The following is an 18,170-nucleotide window of genomic DNA, read 5'->3' as shown; positions in this document are numbered from 1 at the left end:
CTTTCCAAGGATGCTCCCCACACCCTCTTCAGGAAATACCACTCCAATTTCCTTTGTGCCCTGCCAATTTTTTTGTTTGGTTTTGGTGGGTTTTTTCGTTGTTTTTTTTTTTTAATTGGCATAAATGATAGCCTTGGCACGGACATGCCGTGTTTTCCCTGGGCTGTCGGATTTTATTTTGACATCGTTGCCGGTTTGATATTTGCATCTCTCCACCCCCAGGCGCATCTCTCTCCCCGTGTGTTGCTCCCCCCAGTGCAGTGGGGTTTGTTGGGGAGTGAAAACACAGTGTGGGGGGTCTCATCCTATGCTGGCCACAGCTGGGTTCTTGGGGACATCACCTGAGCTGGGGATGAAGTAAAAGAGTCGCATTTGATTTGCAAAATCCACCCCAGCCCTCACAGGAGTCCAATTTTTGAGCCCAATTTCAGCCCTGGAGCTGCCACCCGAACAGCGACGGCTGCGATTCCTTCAGAGGGACCCAAAATATCCTCCTCCGCACGGTGACAACACGGCGCCGGCGTAACCGGCTTTTCCAAAACCTGCTATTCCAGGGGTGGGGCTGAGTTTGTCACCGGCTCCCTCCTGGCTCTGGTGCTCTTTCCCAGTTTGGTGCTCTGGATGAAGCAGGATGGTGGTAGGGACTGAGAGAGGAGGAGGAAGGATTCCTACCCCACATATGGGTGGTGTCCTGTGGGATGGGTGCCACCAGGACAGACCCTTGGGGTCCCGTTCCAGTACCCTCTCCTCAGGGATTAGCATCCCAAGTATCCCTCCTGCATCCCAGGTGTCCCAAAATACAGTGGGCAGGAACCAGGACAACCCGGGTGCAGCTCCACGGGGAGCTGGAGCATCTCTCCATCCCACCACCTTGGGTTTTTCCTTCCTTGCCTTGATTTCCAAAGCAATAATAAGCCCCAAAGCTATTTGAGATAGGTAAAAAAAATCTGGGTTTGTTCCTTTCTTTTAATTCAAGAGCAAGCACACTATTTTTTTTTTCTAACTTATTGATTTTTTCCCCCCACTATGAATATCTGTGCCGGGCCTGATTGTCCCCAGAGTGCCCTTTCACTGCTGAGTTTCAATTGTTTCTAAACTTCCAGATCCATCTTTTGGATATTTTTACAGGCCTGAGTCTGTAGTGGGCTCTTTTTAAAAATTTTTTATTACTAGCATTCTTACCAGGATGACATTTTGACTAGTCTGGGAAATCTTCTCACCCGCTACGCCAGTTCCTGACAGTCGAGATTTAATCTTTCTGGAGAGAAAGAACACATTGGATAGAAAAAAAAAGAAAATCCAGATTTCTCTGAAATCACAGAAAAGCAGAGCAGAAGGAGCCTGTGGGAGAACTCCAGCCCAGCCTGGAGCTGCGCAGTGACTACGCAAGTCCCGACCATCGCTGGACAGATGTTGGTGTAATTACAGCTAAAACCTCTGGCGCTGGGGATGCTCCGCTCTCTATACTCCGAGTGCATCACTGCAGTCGGGCAGCCTCTCTAATCTCCAATTTAAATCCCTTTTGCTTCTGTCTTCAGCGCTTGGAAGGGATGCTGGATGAAAGAAACCCATCAGCACATCCCTCCTTGGCTGTCCCCATGGTTTTGAGCTCTTTCACCCTGGCAGAAGCCCTTTTTTCTCTATAATTCTCCGCATTTCTCACTGAGAGCTGCCAGGGATCAGAGGTTTCTAAAACGGGTGATTTGGGCACTTTGAAATGAGTTTCCCCATCCCTGGGCTGTTGTGTCCAGGACGTGCAGCTGTCACTTGTCCCCCACCTCCCCAGGCCTTCCTCCACCACCTCCTTCCCCTCCATCACATTTGATGTCACCTCTTTGGTCTGAAAACAGCTTAAACCAGATTTAGGAAGGAAAGGAAAAAGGGAAGGGTAACGTTTTTCCATTGAGCACGAATCTCCTGGGAATTCAACCAGGGGTTTCCCGGGTGCAAAGCTGGTGGCTGCTGAGCAGTGACAGTGCTGGTGGCATTGCCAGCATCCCTGTGACACATCAGCTGTGGGGATGCTGCTCCGGTGTCCCCAAGTCTTATTTTCCACTGGTGAGCTTCATGGGCAGCTCGCTTGCGCTCAGGATTTTACCATTAATACGACAGAAACCAAACCATATGGCCACTAGTGAGCCTGGGGTTAACACCTGGAAGGACAAGCAGAGAAAAAAGAGATTGTTTGAGAAGCATGAATATAAATGCAACAATACCGATTTCTTCTTCATGTTAATAAATCTCTGGACAGGAGTGGTGACAGCGGCCGAGAGCCCCATGTCTTGCCACCACCACTGCAGGTGGATGCTGGGGGCATCGGGCTGCTGGACAGGTTTGAAGGCTGGTGTTAATGAACTGGTGTTAATGGGAACCCTGATGGCAAGAGGTTGGGTTAGGCAGTGCTGGAGCTGGGCAGGAACTGGAGCTGGAGCTGGACAGGGTTTTTCCACATGGGCTTTCACCAGAGAGCGAAGAGTCAATCTGCAGACAAGATCATGAACCGCATCGCTTTAATTATGCCAGTGCAAATTTCACTCATTGGATTAAGCCTGGGAGCTACAGAAAGAGCTATTTCCAGGTATGCCAGTTCAATTACTGTGTGCCCTTTATTAACCATCGCACACAGTTGTGGCTGGGCTTTGCTGGGCTCTCTGGCCAGGGCGGGTTTGCAGCCACCAGCGTTGCGATAGCCCTACTTGTGTGTCCCTGGGACACACACACATGGGCTCTGCTCAGGTCAGATAAATGGGTTTTGACCTGATTTTTGCTGTAATCTCCATGTTGACAGGCCCTCATCATGCAAAGGATAAAACCTCAGCTCCCATGGCCGGGTCCCGGCGGGGTTTCGGCTCGGCCATGCTGTGGGTCCTGCTGGCGCTGAGCCGAGTGGCCACCCTGTCCCAGCGCCCCGGGAACACCTCTGGGCCATGTGTGTGTGTTTGCAAAACTGCTTTTATTTGCTTAACTTCTTGCAATGCAGCACACAGAGGCACAGCTCCCGCTGCCCCGCTCCCTCTGCCTGCCCCACTGCCAGTCCTCCCCTGCAAAAATAGCAGCTTTTGGGTGCTTTATTTGCACTTTCCTTTCCTGCACTGGCCTTAAAAAGACACGGAAGGGCTTGGTTTTCAAAGAACCAGGGTTTAAATGACATTCTCCCCTGCTGCATCCTACTCAAGCTCTTCACTGTAGTCTTACTACTATAAGAAGCAATGGGCATTCATGGTATGCGGTGGGATTTTAACTGTAATTCATGGACAGATATAAAACTGCCAGGATTATTACAAATTTAATTCAGCAGGGTTTGAACATTACTGGTTCAGCAGCGCCTCTTTCCGCGCTGTCTTTGCAGCAGCTTCTGTTTAATTGCTCAGCTCACAAAATTTATTGCATCACCAGTTTCTCACAGTAATTCTCTGTGTTTTCAAATAATCCCAGGAAAACTGTTAAAATGGAGCCTCTGCCTTAGTCTGCCTTCATTGCAAAGCACGTGGGGCCAAAGTCTGGTTTTCCTGACACCCCCGGTAAACCCTGTGGGCTTGGCCAGGAAAATTGCCATCCAGGACATAAAGGGCTATGCTCTGAATTTCAAAATCATGCCAGCAGGACAGGGGACGGGAGAGATGTGGGGACTCGGGGACACTGAAACGCGGGTTGCAGCGTTGCAGTCAGCACTCAGGCAAGGCTGAGCTGGGAACCGTCAAACCCATGACATACCACAAAGTTTTATTGATGCAAACAAATTATCCCCTGAGCAGATACGTCTGAAGTCACAATCAATGGCCTCAGGATGTAAGGTTTGGGATGCAGGATGCTGCTGGCTTTTGTTGCCCATGGGGCTCTTGCAGTGGGATGCAGAGCACTCCTGGGCATGGATTCATCCTGGTTCCGCTGGGATTTGCCTGTTTTCTATCACCTAAAGCAGAGGCTTTTGCATCCCCTCAAGCAACCCCCTTCCCATCTTCACTCCATTTGCCATCAGAAAGGTTTTCCTACCATCAAACCCTAAACCCTTCCTGCAGCTGCCAGAGTCTGTTCTTCCCTCTCTCCTCCCCATTTTTTCCCTCCTTTGCAGCCCCTGCTGACATCAGGCAGCCCCCCAGACCTTCCCCAGCAGGGCGAAGTGGATGTTGTCATAGCAAAGAGACGATGTTTCTTACTTATTCTTGCCTTTCCTCTGGCTCTGTGTCTCTCTTGATGTGTGTCACACACATAGCACCCGCCAGCCTTGCTCACTCATCTCATGCACCTTAACCAATGGGAAACTTGAGGAAAAGCCCATAAACTAGATGGGAATGGATTCACAGTGTGCTTGTACTAATGGAAACCACCCTTTACTGCTTAATCAGAAGAAATGGCCACACACAAATCCATCGGGCCTGCCTGGGCAGCTAGGGGGGGTGGCCTTTTGAGGGCTCCTGGGATGACAAGCCTTGACACCAGCTCTGACATCCCCACATACAGTGACTGTTGCCAGCAAAGATTTCCACAAGCAACAGCTTATGGCAGGTACAGGGTCAACAAACTCCCCTTTGCCTGTGGCCGCAAATTGTCCCATCCCTGGTGCCGGCACAACACCTTCCATCTGCCCACACAAGCCCTTCAAATCCTCATTTTGTTGATATTTCTAATTGCATGGGACAAGGTTGCTGCTGGCACAGCCACTCGCCTCCATCTGCCCCTCTCCATGTATTTGTGGCTGCGAGTGGGCCAGATCCAGCACAGAGCGGGAGCTGCAGGAGGATTTTGGTCCTGTCTGATGCAGAACAGGCTCCCTATAAATTTCTCTTGGTTTAATCTTGCTGCTGAGCTAGGGAGGACTTTCCTATTAACTCAGCTTGTCAGTAGCTCGCCTGCCTGCTGGCAGGGCTGGTACAAACACATGGTGATAAGGCTTTAGTGATGGGATGTACCATGCGCTCCATGTTCCCTCCAACCATCCCATCCCCCCTCGTTGCCACTGGCATGGCTTTCCGGATGCCCTCATGCCTGGGGGCTGCACTTAAGTGGGGTTTGCAAAGCTGTTTGGGGCTTGGGAAGGTGTTTTCATTCAGATGGATGGGGCTGGGGGTGGCTACAAGGGCACTGTAAGCACTTTGTTTGGCAGCCATGGCTTGTACCCCAAATACCTCTCAAATCTGTTCAGGGCCTGGAAAACAGACAACACCCACTCCGGGAATCACAGCCACCCTGAGGGTATGCTGGCCAGAGCCTGTGGTTGCAGCTGCAGTGCTTGGCACAGCTCCTCAGCTCATCTCCAGCTCATCACCGAGCCCTGGGGGCTGAACGGGGGCATTTCTGAAGCTCTGATGTAATGTAGGTGAAGCTCTGATGTGATGTGAACAAAGCTCTGATGTGATGCGATGGGGAGCTCTCAGCTTACTTGCAGGCCTCTTCCGGCGCTGGCAGGGAGGGCTGTGGAACAGAGCATCATTGACCCGTTCCTGAGCCCATCCTTTGTATGCGCCATCGCCTTCTCCCTAACAAAGCCTATTTTCTAATATCCCACGAGCTTTCTGCTGTCCTTTGAACGGTGTCTGTGGGAGGCAAAGACTCTCCAGCCCCTCCGCCTGTGCCCATGGCTCCCTGTGGTACCCCTTGTGCCCATTTGGTGCTACACAACCAGGGTCACCTGAGGAATCCTGCCCCAAAATTTGCTGCAGTTTGCCTGGGGTGCAGGAGGGATGCCCAGGGATACATGGCAGGTAATGCTGAGGGGTGCAGGGAAGATGCCAGGGGGATTTGGGAACCAGTGCTGGAGGGATACAGGGGGGAGGTGCAATGGGACATGCCTATAGGGGTGGTGCAGAGATGGGGGGTGGTGGATGCCTGGGGGGATGCAGGGAGAGGGGAGAATATGCAGGCGGGATGCCAAGGGCTCAGTGCTGGGGGATGCAGGGCAGTGATGGGGGGTTTCAGGTTGGCTGTCCCGGGGGGCCAAACTGGGAGGACACATGAGGAGCTGCCTGGGGGATGTGGGGGCACAAAGGAGGATGCTGGGGGGTGCAGGGGGAAACCCAGAGTGCAGTGCTGGGGAACGCAGGGGGATGCGGGGGGGGCTGTCCTGGGACATGCAGGGGGGTATCTGGGGAGCAGCAGCAGGACATGCAATGGGGTGCAGAGGAATGCAGGGGTGTACAGGGGGGTTTCTGGAAAGCAGCACAGCTGCATGCAGGGGGGTGCAGAGAAATGTAGGAGTGTACAGGGGGGTTTCTGGAAAGCAGCACAGCTGCATGCATGGGGGATGCAGGGGGTACAGGACATGTCCGGGTCACATGTAGGGGGCATGCAGGGGAATGGAGAGGGTTTGCCGGGGGGGCTGCACCGAGGCTCGCAGGGGGGATGCTGAGGTGTGAAGCGGGGTTTCCGCGGAGCGGGACCGGGACATGAAAGGGGATGCAGGGGGTTGTTTGGGGACACCCGGGGGGATGCAGGGGGTTATCCGGGAAGCAGTACCGCTTACACACGGGGGGTGCAGGAATGGCAGGCGGGATGCCCGGCGGCAGGCAGGGGGATGCAAGGGGGTGCTCAGAAACCGCCCCCCCTCCTCCGGGCGCCCGCTTTCCCGCCGCTGCCGCCCGGCCGGGCCCTCCCCGCTGCCTCCACCCTCCCCCCCCACCCCGCCCGGAGCATCCCCCCGCCCCCGCCGGGCTCCGGGGCCGCTTTAAAAGGCGCAGCTCCCCGCTCCGCCCAGCTCGGCACCGCGGAGCGCACCATGCCCGCCGCAGCCGGCCCCGGCCCGGGGAGCGTGGCCGCTCCGCCGTCCTCCCGCCTCTGCTTGCTGGTCCTGGCTCTGCCGCTGGCGCTGAGCGGGCGCGGAGCCGCGGCCGAGCCCTCCCGCACCGTCTACACCAACCACTGGGCCGTGCGGGTGCGGGGGGGCCCCGCCGAGGCTGCCCGCCTCGCCGCCGCCTACGGGTACATCAGCCTGGGGCAGGTAAGGGGAAGAGGGGAGCACCGGGGGGCGGGGAGATACCGGGGTACCGGGAGCGGAGGATGCAAAGGGGGCTCGTACCGGGAGCCTGAGGGGGTCCTGGGGTCGTGGAGCTGTCAGGGGTCCCGGGAGCGGAGAGGTGCGGGGGGGTCCCGGGACCCGTCGGGGCTCCCGGGAGCTGCAGAGGGATCTACCCCGGGCGTCTGCGGAGAGTCCCGGGAAGATGTCGGGGGTCCTGAGGGGCCGGAGCTGCCGGGGATCCCGACACCGGCAACCTGCGGGGGATCCCGCGAGTGGGGACCTGCCGAGGGTCTTGCATTGTCGGTCCTGGCTTCGGGAAACTGACGGGGGTCCCGCGGAGCTGCCGGGTCTGTCGGCACAGGGGTGGTGCCGGGGGTCCCAGGGAGATGGGCCCCTCCCGCCCCCCGGAGCGGCGGGATGAGGACGATGCAGCGATGCTGACGGAGCGATTTGGCACAGGGGGGCGGCCGGGCAGCCCCGTCTCCGTTCCCCTCACCTTGGCCGCCGCTCCTCGGGGTGTCCTCGCCCCGCACAACCCGTTCCCACACCGGCTGCGGGTTGCACAAGTTCCTCCCATCCCGGCGAGTTACATTTGTGGATTTAACAAACTTTGGACTCTCTGGCACCGGGTTTATCGGAGATGTTGAGAACACGAGGAACTTTTGCTTTCCATCCCCCGCAGAACACGGATGGCTTAAGGTGACTTTCATCACGGCAGCTTCTTTTTCCTGTCAATTTCTTCATTCTGTGTAAGCCCAGATGTGGGCTGGTGTCCTCAGAGCTTCCTCCGGAGTTTATTACCTTCTGCACTGCTCAGCGCTCTGCTGGCTGGGTGGCACTTCAGGTTGTCTTCCTGCCCAAGGTGTCTCCTGGACCATAAATTATATCCTCGCTTTATATTGCAACCCTGCTTTTAAGTATAATTAAAGTCACGAGGTGCCGCGTAAACAAATTTGGGGGGGCGAAGGCTGAATCTGGAACGGTGTTTCCTGCACCAGTGTCTATGGGGGACAACCCTGCATGTCCTACCCTCCATCCCCTACCTGCTGTGGTTGGCTCTTGCCCCACTGAGGAGAAAATCACTTAAATTATTCAAATGCCTCTATCACAGGGCCGGGTCAATGCTGTTGTGCAACCCAAAGGGCTTTTCGATGTTTATCCCTCTTCAGCCAGAGAATATCTTGATTGAGCTTCCCACTCTTCTGGTTTGCATCAGCCTCGCGTCAGCTCCTGGGTTGGGGTTTTGCTGTGTCCCTGCCCACTGGAGCATTTGTTTCTCACCAACATTCCAGCTTTCCCAAGCTCACCCCCATAATATCAGAGGCGTGTGGCCCATGGGCACAACATGGCCCCATTGGAGCATCACTCCCTCCCCCCTGAGCCCTTCCCTGGGGCAGCTCGGTGCAGGCTGGAGAGCAAGGGAAATATTTCTGCGGTTGCATCAGGTTGTTCCTGGCTCCCGCCTTTCCCGCGGATGCTGGGAGGTCCTGCACCGCTGGGGTTTCCCCAGCTGCTCTCTGTACCCTGCCTTCAGCTTTCAAGACCCTGGGACTTTTCCCACAGGAGCTTGTCCATGGTCAAACCCCAAGGAACTGCTTTCCCCATGCTTGTGGGGGCCTGGGTGTCCCCAGCTTTCCCCACCGCGTCCTCTGCCCATGGAGCTGCTGGGAACAGCACTGTCCCTGGTGATTTGTGCCCTCCCTGGGGGCCTGGTCCTGCTGGAAAACCCTGCCAAGGGGCTGTCACCATGCCATGGGGAGAGGGTTAGGTAGAGGCAAATGGTGGAGTCCCACATGTTGAGGGAGGAGGAGAGGTGATGGTCACGGAGGTGGCACAGCTGGGTGCAAGAAAGGCTCAGTTGTCGGCTGGTGAGCTCTTTTCCTCTGAGATGCAATCCTGGGGTCTGCTGACACATTCTTAGCTGGGAAGGGCATTGCACACACCCACGTCTGCCCCATGTCCCAGCTGTCCTCCCATGTTGCCATGCCCAGCCACCAAGACAATTTTAAATCCTTCTGGCTCACAGTAGAGTGACATTTTTCTTGGGGAATCATTTTCATCAACTTCTATTGAAGTGAAGTAAACAATTAAACAAAAGGAAAAGACTTTACACCCCCAAATGGCTGCTTGTTCCTCCCTGCGCTGGGCTGGGAGGAACCAGGACAGGCCCCGGCTGAGGGCTGTGTGGTGCTGGTGCCCTAGGCAGCACCTCCACTGCCATCCTGGGGTGGTGATGAGCTTGTTCCTATCCCAATAACGAAATTTATCTGATTTATTTTTCCTTGTGCGATGTCCAAAGCGTTGCGTTTTGGGAGGGCTCTCATGTGCTCAGCAGTCTCTCCTGTGGTGCAGGAGGTGGGCAGGATTCATTTGGGGCTGGAATTGGAGCTTTCCTGGATATTTGTTGTCTGGAGGAGCCTGGAGTGATGGTGTCCTCGCAGCCTTGGGTTCTGTCCTTACTGGGCTGAATCCAGCTGTGACCATCTGAGAATGACATTCCTGAAGGCAGGAGCCCTTGTGCCTGCTGGGCATGGGTGGTGTCCCCAGGAGGGGACCAGGCTCGGCCTCCCCAGCCCGATCTGTCCTCCTGCAGGACACCAACACAGATGCTGGTGTTTTCCAGAAATGGGCTGGTTTGGGTGAAATGCTGGAGGACTTTGCTGTGATGAGGAGGGAAGAAAGAGGCTCAGCAATTCTCTTACGGGCTCTAGGGCTGCCATTGGTGGTGTACAGCTCCCAAAAAGCTCTCCTTTGCAACATCTCATTAGCTGCCAGCAACCTTGAAACTATTGGAAATACTGTCTGTTAATGAGGCAGGGCAGGGATGGATGCTGCTGCAGGAGCGTCTCCCAGTGCCTCTCCTGCCTCCGTGCCTTTGTGGGGGCCTGGCAGGCAGCATGGGGATTTGTGGGAGAAGGGGAATGGAAAAGCAGGTTGGGAGGTGGCCGACCCCCTTGCAATCATACCTCTTTTTAACCATGTTAAGTATTTGTGGAGTACTCCCTCTTGGCAAGGACCTCTGGAGGTCTCAGGTCCAACCCCCGCCAATTAACTTGGAGGCTAAATCAGGCTGTGTGGAGCCTCAACTGGGTGAGATTTGAAGTTCTCCAAGGATGGTGATCCCACCATCTCCCCAGGCCCATGTGTCACCATCCTACCCAAAGAATTTGTCTTTATACCCGGTTAGGATTTCTCCCCTTGCAACTTGTTGCTTCTCATCCTTTTGCCATCCGTCTCTAACTACGTGGGTCCCACTGGAGCCATGAGAAGCTCCTTCATCTTCAAACTCTTCCCCATTTGGCTGGATGACACTGGCGGGTGTGTGGTTTTTTGAAAGTGGAGCCATTGACACCCCTTGCATAGTGACAATGGCATTGTGGGGAGCAAAACACATTCATGTTGCTTCTGAATTGCTCCAAGCTTGTTCTATCTGCAGCTCACCTGAGCATGGTGGAACCAACCAGGGCTTCCTCTGCCTCAGTTAACAGGGGAGAAGAAAACTACCTTGGTGCTGTGTGCAGGAGAAAACACAGATCTTTTGGGTGTCTCCAGTAGTCCTATCCCCAGGGGCTGCATTGCTGAGCCCCCACCGAGCTGACTGACCTCAAGGAGGAGGAAAGAATACTCTTGCATTTAAAAAGAAATGGCAATTTTGAGTTTTTCTCCTTAGAATAGCTCAGGTAGAAGTGGCCTCTGGAGGTCACTGGGTCCAACCTCTGCTCAGAGTGGGGCTGGTTTTCAAGTTAGCCTCAACTTAAGAAGGTTTTTCCTTATTTTTCCTTCAATAAATCCCAGGAGAATAAAGAACCTGGAGCACAGGGTGCTTCTCCTGCTGCTCTCACCAGACATCCCCATACCTTGGGATGGGTTTTCTCCCTCCCTGTCTTCTTGCAGATTTGCATTGCGTGGTAATTCTGCATTTGTTTCTGAAAAGCCCACTCTGGTGGGAAACAGAAGTGCTCCTTCAGCTGATGCTTGTTTATGGTGCGTGATCCTCTTATGATGAGTGCCAGAGGGACGGGAGATGAGAATAAACTGAGTATTATAACCCTGAAAACTCAAGGCTGAGCTGGTGGATGCGGAGCTGAACCTGAAGGGTGGCCTCACGCAAATTTTCCCTACAATATGGGGACGTTGGAGCATCTTCCTTCTCTTTCCTAAGTACAAGTGAATTTAAGGAATGGGCCTTAAAAGCCAAATGCAGATTGCAGCAAGCAGCCACTTTGCATGTAGATGTTACAGAAAATGCACAGCTACGCTGTAAAGCAAAGAAAAAGGTAGTGGTGGAGGGGGAGAGAGCATTTAAAGAGCTTGAGTGGAAACAAATTACAAAAATCACTACCGGCAGTAAAGACAAGTTGGTGAAATGATGTTCTGGCACAAAAAGCAGAGCAAAACTAATTAAATATTTAATGCTTGTAAGAGGCACTGGCACATCTCAAGGTATTAAGTGTGACAAAGATGTAAGTAGTTGTCATCATCTGCTTCAGCATCTGGTCCGGACAAACCTGTTTGCTCCCCCCACCCTGTCCTGTTGTAGCCAGCCCTGGTCTGGCCTCGGGGATGTCACCCTGGCTCCTGGGTCACATGTGGCTTTGGGGACATCACATGTGGCTTCAGGGATGTCACCCCAGCCCCTGGGTTGAAGACAGGGGCTCATGGCACAGCTCACCCTGGTCCCTTGAGCCGGGCACAGGACCTGCCCCTGGCTCCCAGCAGTTCCTGGCCATAGGGTGGGTTTTTTCAGAGGGGAGAAAAAAAATCAGCCTCAAGGAAAAAGGAATTTTTAGCAGAGACCCAACTTGTACCAAAATGGTGTGACCGGGGAGCCAGCTTTTGGGTTTTCCCCATCCCTAAGTCTGCGAATCCCTTTGGGATGCTCTTCATGTGGTGCTTGGCCAAGAGAACCACATTGTTGCATAGTCCTGAAAATTTATCTGTGCTTTTGGGATGGAAAAGAGGAGTTAAGGTGTCTCCAGCTGCTGGGATAAAAGGGCTGGAGGCAGCACAGCCACCCGGGGTTCATCAGGGTGGTGTGGCTGGCACGGCACTTTCCTGCAAATATGGGGCATTTCAGCTCTGTTCAACAAAAACAAAACAACAAAAAAACCACAAAATAAACAAACAAATACAAAAAAAAAGGCAAAAACTTGTAAAGGAGGAGCGTGGGGCTTTCCTGAGCTGAAGGGAGCCGATGGGGCTGCATTTTCCAGCTTGCCATCGCTCCCGGGCTGTACTTACCACTGGGGAGGGACTTGAGGCAGGGGCATGTGTTATGCATCCCTTGGGAAGCATCACTGGTTTGCTTGGAGATATTTTAATTTTATTTTTTACTCTGCTGCCATCTGTGACTCCAGGTTGAGCACAGTTATATCCTGCACTTCCATGGAGCACCCCAGGATTAGCAGGGATGGTGTTCACCTCTCCTTACGGGGCTGTTTGTGCTGCTGGAGCGTTGGGTGGGGAAAGGCAGCGGGATGAGGCACCGCTCCCCCAGCTCTGCTGCAGCTGCTGAGCTCATTTTTATCTCATTATTCCTGCTCGGGAGATGATGGAAGGCGGTTTGTAAAGATGTATTTAATGGGTGAAAATTCATAAAAATATTTTCTGCGCTCTGTTGTGCCAGTGCAGCATCTAGCAGTGGCACTGGGGTTAGTGCCAGCATCCTGCATCCCCTCTCTGAACATTGGGTTTGTGTTGCAAGACGCAGCTGCACCAACACACAAAGGGGTGCTGCCAGCACCAAAATGAGGTGAGCCACAGGAAAACCTGTTTTTTTTAATATATATATTTTTTATTTTTTAAAACCCTCTCTTTTTGCAGATTGGGAGTTTGGAAAACTACTACCACTTTCACCACAGCAAGACGTTTAAGCGCTCGACGCTGAGCAGCCGGGGACCGCACAACTTTCTCCGTATGGACCCCAAGGTACAGGGCTGAGCAGCCTGGGGTCCCCAGCCTCTGAGGGGGTGGTGGTATGTGGGTCCCCATTTCCCCTGGAGAAGCCCATTGACTTGATCCAGGTCAAGTGTGAGCCTGAGCATCTTGCAATGACATATTATGCTTGAACTGCAGCCCTGTGCGTGCACGGGATGACTCATTGGCCACGGGTACGTCGATCGGTGATGAAAAATACTGGGAAGTGACTAAATGTTAACATCTGCCTGAAACCAGGAGGAAGAGGGAGAAAAAAAGCCTTCCAGGGTAGAAAGGCTGCTGCATGCTCGGGGTGTTGATCCAGTTGCCACAACATTTGCTGCCTCTATGGTTGCTATGTGTGAAATCCTTGGCAATGGCCCTGCGTTGCTTTTTCCTAGAGCAAGCATCTGAAGGGATTTTTTTCAGTGCAGCTGAATTGATGAAAGTATCAGGAGGGCAGAAGGAGAAGGTGAGGAGGGACAGGGAGGACCTGGGTGAGCTGAGTTCAGAGTGATGACAGCAAAGGGCTGTGGCTCTGCCTTGGCTTTCTCCTCCCCAGCCCCACCTGGCATCTGAACCCTGCAAGATGCTACTTCTGCAGTGCAGAGGAAGGGTTAATGTGTAGGGAGAGGAAAGGAAGAAATAAGTGCAGAAAAAGTCATTACAATGAAGGTACCTGTGCTGCAGCAAGTGGCTGGTGCTTGCACTGATGCTCCTGGCTGCCCTTGGGATACTCTTGCCTGAAATATTTCCAACATCCCATCCGCATCTCTCCAGGCCTACAGAGCACCCCTGCTTTCCTCAGCCAGCTGGATTTCCAGTGAGATTTGCTGTTAAATATTTGGGCAGAGTCTGTAGCACCTTTCTGAGGAGGCACACAGGTGATGTTGCTGGTGGGTGCCCTGAAAGCATGCTGGGCTCTGCTGATCGCCCTTGGGGAGGTGTGCAGGCATCCCAGCAAATGATGAATTCAGCTCTGCAATTGAAATACTACCATTTTGATAAGTCTAGTTATAATGCAAACCAAATCAATGAGCTTTTAGTCTTATTAACATTTACCTTGCCTCGCTCTGTGGACTGCAAACTGGAGCAATTAGCTCCTGTTCTCTTAATCCTTCCTTATCAGTTGGAGTTCAAGGCCTCTTGGCATGTGTTGTCTCTCCCATGCACATTTGCAAATTGTTCTGGAGATATCTCAGCACTTGGATGGGAAAACATCACCGTGAGGCACAAGGAGACAGGAGCTGGAGTAGCGAAGATGGAAAGAAATCTTGCAGAAAGCCCGACAAAACAGCAAATTCAATTATTTGCAGATGTTGGGTGGTTCATGCCTTCCAGGGAGTATTGTTTCCAGTGCTGTTATTTATCAGTTTGCTCTGCTGTGGGGGTTGGTGACACAAGGACCAGGCATCACCCAGGGTCCTGGTCCCTGAGGGGCCATGCTGCTGCTGAGCTCTCCGGCATCACCCAGGGTCCTGGTCCCTGAGGGGCCATGCTGCTGCTGAGCTCTCCTCGTGCCCCAGGAGCCCCCCACGGCTGCGGCTGCTCCATTTGGGGCTGATATGATGTGGTAGGTGATGGAAGGGGAGGAGAGAAGTGGCAAATCCAGCAATTCTGGGGGCAGGTCGTGGTGGTGAGGGTAAAAGGTGTGGAGATACATTGGGATGCAAAGCAGGGTCATGCTGGCTTGGTGGGATGCTCCTGTTGGTCCTCGTGGTGCAGGACCCTTCAGCCTCACTGCTCTGGTCTCTTAATCCTCATCAGAGGATGTTGCAGCCTCAGTCCATGTGCCTTTGTCTGTGTACCACAGCAAAAGCTGGGGAAGGGGCTGGAGCACAAGTGTGATGGGAGCGGCTGAGGAACCTGGGGGGTTCAGCCTGGAGAACAGAAGCTGAGGGGAGACCTTCTGATCTCTGAACTGCCTGAAAGGAGGTTGGAGCATGGAAAAAGCTGGTCTCTTCTCCCCAGCCACAAGAGACAAGTCGAGAGGAAACAGCCTCAAGTTGCGCCAGGGGAGGCTGAGGTTGGATCTGGGGAATAATTTCTTCCCCAAAGCGCTGTCGGGCATTGGAACAGGCTGCCCAGGGCAGTGGTGGAGTCACCATCCCTGGAGGGGTTGAACAGATGCAGAGATGAGGTTCTCAGGGACATGGGGTAGTGCCAGGAGTGGGGTAACGGTTGGACTCATTCTTGAAGGGTCTCTTTCCAACCAAAATGATTCTATGATAAAACCGACCCCACTTAAATTTCTGCCATGCTTTGTGGTGAACATGCTGGAAGCATCTGGTTTGTCCTGGACCTCAGCTTTAATTGCTGCATATCCACTAGAATAAGTCAAGCAATTGCTTTTCTGGAGCTGCATCCTCAACTGTGCTGGTGATCATGTTCGGTGGAAACACCCTGGGTGGCTGAATCTGAGCATCGCCCATGGAAATTCTCAGAGTAAGGGGGAAAGTGAAAAGCTGCTGCTCTGTTTCCAGCAAGGGCGGAGGGTTCGGCTCAGTGATACCTGTGCCTCCTCGCAGGGTCCTTTGGTGTCACTCATGGTGGCCTTGTTTGCAGGGATGGACCTGAGAACCCCCAGGCTCAGGACTGTGTTGCAACAATTTTGGCCATTTCTAGTATCAAAATTTTCTTTTTTTTTTTTTTCAATTTCCAAGAAGCTTCTCCCCGCCTCGAGATGAGTGCTGGAAGTGGGTCTGAGTTTCACAACCCATGGCAGTGGTTGCAGGGATGCCCTGGGCTCCTTCCCGCTCGTCTTCCCACACCAGCGGCATCAATTTAGCAGAACCCCACTTGAAATCAATGCTGTTAAACTGCTGATTTCTTTGTGTCCACACAAGACTTCTCCATCGACTCCTGGCTGGCAGCACTGGGGTCGATCAGGAGCATGTTTAGGATGAAGATGTTGCTGTGTGGCACTGTAGCTCCTGGCAAAATCCTGTGAAATCCTACATTTTCCTGGGGTTCCTGTATCCGACAAAGCTGCAGGTGATGGCTGTGACTGAAGCAGTGAGATCCATGGTAATGCTCCCAAGGAGTGCTGCTTTAAGGAAAAAGGCTGGGTATTTGAGCCATATCCTCTTTGTTTTGGTTTTTGTTTGTTTTTTAACTAGACCATGAAGTTGTATTTTTACTTCTGATACTTAAATCCACCATCATAAAAGCAAAGCAGCATGCTGTTGTCAGCCACGGCAGTGTTGAAACTAAATTTTCTATGAAATATAAATGTTTTTTCCTTTCAACAGTTTTTCTTTAAAATATAGATGTTTAAAAATCAAGCTCTAGGCTGGAAACTGTCGTGTTTCTGATACCCAGCTCCCCATCCACCTCCATCCAAGTCAGAAAGCTGCAAACCATGCAAGAAGCACTCTGTTCAGCTGACAGTTTTCACATAAACGATCCCAACAAAAACTTGCATTTCAGATTTTTTATGATTTTTCATTACAAAACCTTAGAAGAATAGAGCCATCCCCACAAGCAGCTTGGGTGTTCCCAGAAGACCCCGAGCTGTTGGGATGTGCCTGGAGAAGATGATGTGCTCTGGAGCCCTCCCAGCTCATCAGCTGGTGCAGCCCTTCTCCCCCCACCGTGAGCACATGTAAAGATGTGGTCTATAAATTATTTTTACAACTTGTTTTTAATAAACCTGGGTTTTATCTTTGTGCTGAAGGCAGGAGGGCCCTTTTTGTGAGCAATGAAGGGTCTGAAGGGGGGAAAATTCTCATTGGGGTGGGATGTGGCTGCTCCCAAACCAGCGCCGTAGGCAGCTCTTGGCGCAGGCAAACATGGGCATTTCCCAATCCTGGCCTTTTCCAACCCATTTCCCATTTGATCTCTTCGTGTGTCACGTCCCACTGAAAAGCAAACAAATGTCAGAGCGGTCAGCCCCAAGGCCACCTCGCCCACAACCAGTACCAAAAACACCTCTTGGGAGCTGGCCATGTCCCCTGAGACCTGCCATGGCTGTGGGTGGTCACCACAGGTATTTGAGAAACATATTGTTTGTGTGAAGTCCCCAGTTTTATTATTTTGTCAGGAGAAGAGGAGCTGGAAGGTTGAGCAGCCCCGGAGCTGGGTGGTGAACTCTCAGGGCTGAGCTGCTGCCTCCTGGCCAGGGGGAAGGATCAGCCCCAGAGTTAAGCCAAGCTCCTGAGTCCAATGTTTTGACTAAACACTGAAATATGTGATTTGTCTCCAGTGGGACTTCAGCATGTGCCTCAGTGCTTCGTTAAGCCCAGAGAGGCTTTGGCATGTGCTTGGAGACGACGTTATTTACACTTAAGAGTTTTGCTGCACCGGGAGGTCCATGGCTCGGAGAAGACAAAGAGCCAAGCTTGCCCTGTCTGTCTGTCTGTCTGTCTATCCATACCTTAATCCCCCAAAATGAAGCTACTACCTCTGCAGCAGCCCTGCCAAAGGTGCTCGGGAGGTGGTTTACCAGTGCGTGGGATGATGCTAGGATGGGTCCAAGCGGAGGTTTGCATCACTTCCACATCCTGCATGCAGTTTCAGCAGGTGATGCTGGAATCTGTCCCCACGGGTGATGCCTGTCCCGGTGCCCAGGGACGATGCTGACCCATGGCTCTCCTTGCAGGTGGACTGGCTGCAGCAGCAGGAGGTGAAGCGGCGGGTGAAGCGGCAGGTCCGAGGGGAGCCCCACGTCCTGCCCTTCAATGACCCAGTGTGGCCCAACATGTGGTACCTGGTGAGTGTCTCCTCATCGCTGCCCTACCAGAAACCTGCTGCTTTATGGGGGGGGGCAATTTATCTTTAATCAAACAAGTCATCAGTCTTTGCTCAGCCTGAACAGTAATGAAACACCTTAATATCAGCAAATGTGCTTTGCAATAGGATCTTGAAAATGTAAATTAATACTCAGTAGAGTCTAGTTTGAAGTGTTTCACTGTCATTAGCAGCCCCTCATTATGGTCTGCATAGCAAAGGCATGGGAGGAACACCACTGCAGTTTGCCCATCCAGGAGCTGCAGCCATCTATTCCCAATATAATTTTTTTTCTCTCCTGTCTGCTTCATTGATCTGTATTTGACAGGGAAATTCATTGAAAATTAAGCACAGAAAGGAAATGAGCACTTCAAACCAAAGAGGCCGCAGTATTTGAAATGGCAGAGGAAAAGAAATAGGGAGATAGCATTGCCTGGATTAACTGCTGCTGGATGGCTTTGATCAATGGAGTAAAGTTATAACAAATCTATGAGTTATATGGTAGGGAGTGGAACACAAATATATTTCCTGGTGGATTAAATGGGCTCCCAGCCTGACTACTTGCTTAGATGGG

At 52.7% G+C, this 18,170-nt stretch overlaps 1 protein-coding gene and 1 long non-coding RNA gene across 4 annotated transcripts in view; one reads left to right on the top strand and one right to left on the bottom strand.

The window, feature by feature from the left end:
- Nucleotides 1–210: 210 nt before the first annotated feature.
- On the bottom strand, nucleotides 211–8,142 carry LOC135580570 (uncharacterized). Of its 2 annotated transcripts, XR_010475428.1 has the most exons (3): nucleotides 7,013–8,088; nucleotides 1,183–2,153; nucleotides 211–346 (listed from the first exon to the last, which is right to left on the bottom strand). It is a non-coding gene; the product is annotated as an uncharacterized LOC135580570 (long non-coding RNA). The 2 variants fall into 2 exon arrangements; XR_010475427.1 differs by lacking the exon at nucleotides 211–346 and having other exon boundaries at nucleotides 1,147–2,153; nucleotides 7,013–8,142.
- PCSK6 (proprotein convertase subtilisin/kexin type 6) overlaps nucleotides 6,679–18,170 on the top strand; it is a 36,230-nt gene continuing 24,738 nt past the window's right edge. The window contains exons 1-3 of one of the 2 annotated variants that reach the window (XR_010475426.1): nucleotides 6,679–6,934; nucleotides 12,776–12,880; nucleotides 17,469–17,579. Coding sequence is in view for 1 of the 2 variants with exons in the window: in XM_065076721.1 (XP_064932793.1) it covers nucleotides 6,713–6,934; nucleotides 12,776–12,880; nucleotides 17,469–17,579 (438 nt within the window). In the remaining variant the exon portion in view is untranslated. The remainder of the gene's footprint in view (nucleotides 6,935–12,775; nucleotides 12,881–17,468; nucleotides 17,580–18,170) is intronic. The other variant, XM_065076721.1, reaches the window with a different exon arrangement.

Source organism: Columba livia, chromosome 11 (genome assembly GCF_036013475.1).
Source record: "Columba livia isolate bColLiv1 breed racing homer chromosome 11, bColLiv1.pat.W.v2, whole genome shotgun sequence".
In the NCBI taxonomy this organism is placed as follows: domain Eukaryota; kingdom Metazoa; phylum Chordata; class Aves; order Columbiformes; family Columbidae; genus Columba; species Columba livia.
The sequence above is the reverse complement of the archived record's forward strand: the minus strand, read 5'-3'. Positions and strand labels throughout refer to the sequence as shown.